The following is a 4782-nucleotide window of genomic DNA, read 5'->3' as shown; positions in this document are numbered from 1 at the left end:
GTCCTCAGGCAACTGGAGATGGCCCAGTATCTGCGGACCTGTGCTGCTGCAGACAAGGATTCTATGGAGTGGCAGGAGCCACCCATTCTAACAGGGCCCCAAGTGGGTCAAGTGTGTCTGTCACACTGTACTGACAATAAGCTGATTCTTCATCTCCCTGAGTCCATGCGGTGTGAGATGAAGCTGTTCACAGCGGACCCCTCCCCCACTGTAGTTCACTGTAATTTGAGGGCAGGGATGGTAGAAAAGGCTCTCGAGGAACTGACACCTATCTTCTTCCAGCATTGGGCTTTATCTATGTTTCCTCACCAAATGTGTATGTGCACACCTATTATGTGCCAGGCAGCATGGGCCCTGGCAACACAGATGAACGAGATAAACCCAGTGCCGACGTTATGAACCTTATATTTTATTAATAAATCACAAAAAATTACATATTTTAAAATGTTGTAAAGTGCAATAACCCTCTTACTCTCTCCCGATAACGACACTTATCTAGCTGTACTCTAAGTTACACATCAGGTTCATTTCAAAATACCGCCTGGCCCAGCTCAGACCTGAAGTCGGGCCATGCCCTGAAGCAGCTGAAGTGGTGACCTAGAGTTCAGGAATTGTATCTGTCTACTTTCCCTGTAGCTCCAACACTGTCCTTGCCCTAAACCAGCAGACCTCCTTTAAGACGTGTAAAGCTTACCTCAACAGTCCCAGTGCATTCAATTGTTCTCTGTGATCATGGTGCACATGTGTGCAGAAGACAGGAGCATTATGTAGAACTCAGTCTTGAGCGTGTGAGTGCGCATGTTTGTGTGTGTGTGTGTTTGTGTGTGTGTGTGTGTGTGTGTGTGTGTGTGTGTGTGTACATTTGCTGGTGAGTATGGGACTAATGGATGCTGTGATCCACATCCACATCCCTAGCTAGGCATCTATAGACCAATTTACCTACGTTCTGTAACCTAGCAAAGAGGATGACAGTTCCTGCAGGCAGACTTTCCCACCACTCTGGATTTATTTGAGCTGGGAGTCCTAGGGTCAGGACGGGGTCATTCTATGCCTGAGGGTCCCTCCTGGCCAGCCTTTCCCTCTCCATCCTTGGACGTCCCTTCTCCAGGCTCGGCCTCATCATCAGCCTCACCCATGTCCTCTGGCATTGGCCACTCTCGAGTCTGCCACTCCAGCCTTTCGATGCGGTAAGCTATCTTCAGTGCACTGGACTCCAGCTCAGCCAGTAGGCGAGCAAACTTGGTCTGCAGATCATCAAGCTGCTTGTCCAGGCCTTTGAGCCGAGACTCTGTGGCCTCCTGGAGGGCGATCTCCGCTGCCTCAGCATTCACATCCAACTTATTCATTTTGAGCAAGATTTCTCGGCCCTTCTCCTCCATGACCGCCTGGGCCTGTGGGTATTCACTTAGCACCTCCCGCAGATCCTCCTTGCTGAGGCAGAACAGGTCTGAATAACCTAGGCTCTTGATGTTGGCTGTTCGTCGGTTTCCAGACATGTTCCCTGTGGTCCAAGGGCAGAAACGTGAGGGGGTGGGTGGGTAGAAGAGACAGGAGGGTTGCATTTCACTCCTAAACCAGGACATACCTCCACATTGGTGCTTCTGAACCAGTTTTCCTGCCTTGTTTTCTCCTTTTAGTATTGTGCTAGTGACCAAGCCCTGTGCTTATCGGTAATCTCCCTTGCTAGACCGTTAATGGGTAGTTACATAGCAACATGGCTGGTGCAGTGATTTTCAGCTGATCTGTCCGCACTCCCACCAGTGCCTGTGGAACGTGAATGCCTCGTTTTTTAAGGATCCATCCCACCCACCGACCTTGGCTCAACTGCTTCCCAGGCAACAGGTAATCCGCACCCTGCTTCTCTCCTGAGTCCTGCAGCAACTCAGACAAGGGCCAGATCTCCTTAATCTATGTGCCCCAAAGTACCATTTGTCCTAGGGGCCTGTCACCCTGTCCCTAGCAGTTTCCCTCGGAGACTCACCTTTGATGTTGATGATACTGATCTCCCCAAAGTAGAGCCCCGCACCAAGCACAGCATACTGTGTGACACCATCATCGGCCACCACAGCCAGCTGGCCCTCACGGATGATGTACATTTCTCGGCCAATGTCCCCTTTGCGGCACACGTATTCACCGGGCGAGTAGGTCTGGGGCTGCAGCTTCAGCACCAGCTCTTCCAGCAGGCTGGCTTCACAGTTCTGGAAGATCTGGACTCGACTCAGGGTAGACAGGTGCACGGACACAGCAACCTCCGCCCGCAGCCGCTCAGGCAGGTGCTGCAAGATGGCTACCTCGTTGGTCATCTTCTTGTTGATCTGAAGATGCTGGTACCTGGGAGAAAAGCAGTGCCATTTCCTCCCTGGAACCTAGTGTGTCCGCCTCTGCCTACTCATTAGGACTCAGTTCAGCAAAGAATTCAGCCACACTGACTTTTCATAGGAGCAATGGGATCCCTTTTCTTTGTGGCAGACATGATCTTTTCTACTTCATCCAAGGCACAGAGGTTTCTTGATAGTAGAGAGACACAGTTCTTTTACCTCCCATTAGGCTCCACCCCAGCCTGAGTGTCCTGTACCACTTCCACATTGAGTCATTCACTTTAGTCACCAAGCTCCCACCCACTTTGACAGGCTTTGGTGGCTCCCGGACAGTGAGACATTTCCTTTATTCAGAACATAGTTTGCATTATCATGATAGGATCAACTATCTATCGGCCATCTCCTGGCCGGATAGTTCCCTTCTCCACCCACTCCTTTTGGAGCCTCCGCAATCCTCTCAGTCAGTAGCAGCTATCATTCTCTGGTCTCTGTGTCACTCTTTAATACAAATTCCACTTCCTGTCAGTCTCTTGCACACCCTCTTCCTTCCCCTAGTCTAGATTCCCTCTGTAGAAGACACCATTTTCTAAGCCCAGTCTAGTAGACCTATGAACGAATGCCACCTCCCAGAAGGCACTAAGACCAGAGTTCCTGGACTCAGGTCCTAAGGCATACCTTCCCCTGGTCTACAACCAGCCCTCTCACCAGTCAATAACTCGCCGCTCCAGCCTCCGGTTGACATGCTGCAGCTTCATGTACTTCTTTACCAGCGCATGGTCTGGGTAGAAGGCCGCATCTGCAGTGTTCATGTTGTAAATGACAGAGCTCATGCTACCCATGATGGTGGCGAAACCCATGACGGCCAGCAGGAAGTCACCCACCATGAAGAGGTACTCTTCCTCTCGGGCTGGCAGCGGCGTGTCACCCACCGTGGTCAGGATCAGAGTGGAGAAGTAGAAGCTGTAGAGATACTGGCGCCGCAAGCGCTCAAAGCCAGGTTGCGCAGGGTCTGGGTATACCCACGCATCCCGTCCGAAGCCCAGGTACCTGGACAGGGCGAAGTATAAGCAACTGTTCCAATGGATGACAACAAAAATGTAAAGCATCAGCTTGGCTATGCGGAAGGCATTTGGGTAAGCCGTGCGGGTCTCTGTACGGTCAAAAGCCTCGAAGAGGCGGGGCACTCGGAGAAAGCGGTTTAGCCGGAGTGTAGGGATGTGGGGGCCCAGCTGCACATAGGCCGCATCTGTGGGGACCAGGGACGCCAGGTCCAACAAGAAGCTCCAGGTGCGGACGTAGCGACTGGCGATCATGCCTTTGTCTACCACCAGGATGCCCTGCTCTAGGAATCCTAGGAGGAAAGAGGGAGATGGGCTAGAGTCAACCATGGGTAGGCCAACGGCAGGCTGGGTATGCTGGGTATGCCAAGGCCAGACATGAGGGCAAGATGGAGGCAAGTTTCTGGGGTGAGTACTGTGGTGTTATCAAAGTGGCACGTGACAGTGCAGGCCCTGGAGGTGGCTGCTTTCTTAACACTTTCTTGGGAGAAAGGTTAGTCCCAGGGACTCACTGACCTGTGTGGAAGCGTACCCCGATATCTAGTAGGTACAGCAGGTCACTCGTGTAGTCCAGCACGAACCAGGCCACCAGGTAACTGTGCTGCAAGTCAGGAAAGCAGGCCCTGCAGGGTAGGGACAGAGGGTCTTTGCTTAAAGGTACCAATGTGTAATTGGGTTGTCAGGACAGGTCCCTCAGCCCTCTGCCCTGAGCCCTTCCAGGGAAGACAGCTCTCCTTTAGGCCTCACCCTCTAGGCCTGCCCCTCTCTTAAGTAGCCTCACGTAGTACCCCTGCCAAACCTGCATACAACGATGATGAGGTTGTACATGATTGGGAAGACCATTGTGTTCAGCCACCAGTAGTAGTAATCCCCAGATGGGTCTAGGACTGGCAGCCGCTTCCTGCAGGGAAGAAGAGACTCCACTCATTTATCCACCAGACATTCAGTGCTTGCCTTATGACCAGGACACCGAGAAGAAGGAAGCCCCAGGGAGTGAGGTGATTAGACACCACACAGAGGACCAGACTTCTCACCTGGCTTTGGTTGGGGCTGGGGGCGTGGACTCTGTGGTCTTCACTTTGCCGTCCTGGCTCATGTTTCCGTAGTGTGGTTCTAGTCTGTAGACTATCCAGTGATTCTCCGATTATAGGTGGCTTGGGAAAGTGCCTGGCTTCCTGGAAGAGGCTGCCCTCGGGCTCCAGCTGCGTCTTTTCTGTCTTTGAAGCTCTTAGCAACACAGCTAGAGCTAGCAGGTATGGAGTGGGTGGAGGCAACGGAGCTCCAGCACCCTGCCCTGTCTCCCAGGCCCAAGGCTGGTTTACACCTGCCCAGCTAAACACCTTTAATGAGGTCCCTGGAGGTGATGGGAGGTGGATGCTTGGGAAGGAAGCTCACTCTTGTTGCTG

At 52.5% G+C, this 4782-nt stretch overlaps 1 protein-coding gene across 1 annotated transcript; it reads right to left on the bottom strand.

Moving 5' to 3' along the window:
- Positions 1-513: 513 nt before the first annotated feature.
- Cnga4 (cyclic nucleotide gated channel subunit alpha 4) lies at positions 514-4579 on the bottom strand. Its single transcript, XM_032895867.1, has 6 exons — positions 4411-4579; positions 4176-4277; positions 3893-3999; positions 3024-3669; positions 1982-2331; positions 514-1501 (listed from the first exon to the last, which is right to left on the bottom strand). The coding sequence occupies exons 1-6, from the start codon at positions 4470-4472 to the stop codon at positions 1041-1043; spliced, it is 1728 nt and encodes a 575-aa protein (XP_032751758.1). The 5' UTR covers positions 4473-4579; the 3' UTR covers positions 514-1040.
- Positions 4580-4782: the final 203 nt, after the last annotated feature.

The sequence above is a fragment of the Rattus rattus genome, chromosome 2 (genome assembly GCF_011064425.1).
Source record: "Rattus rattus isolate New Zealand chromosome 2, Rrattus_CSIRO_v1, whole genome shotgun sequence".
Lineage (NCBI taxonomy): Eukaryota > Metazoa > Chordata > Mammalia > Rodentia > Muridae > Rattus > Rattus rattus.
This window is presented reverse-complemented; position numbering and strand designations above follow the sequence as displayed.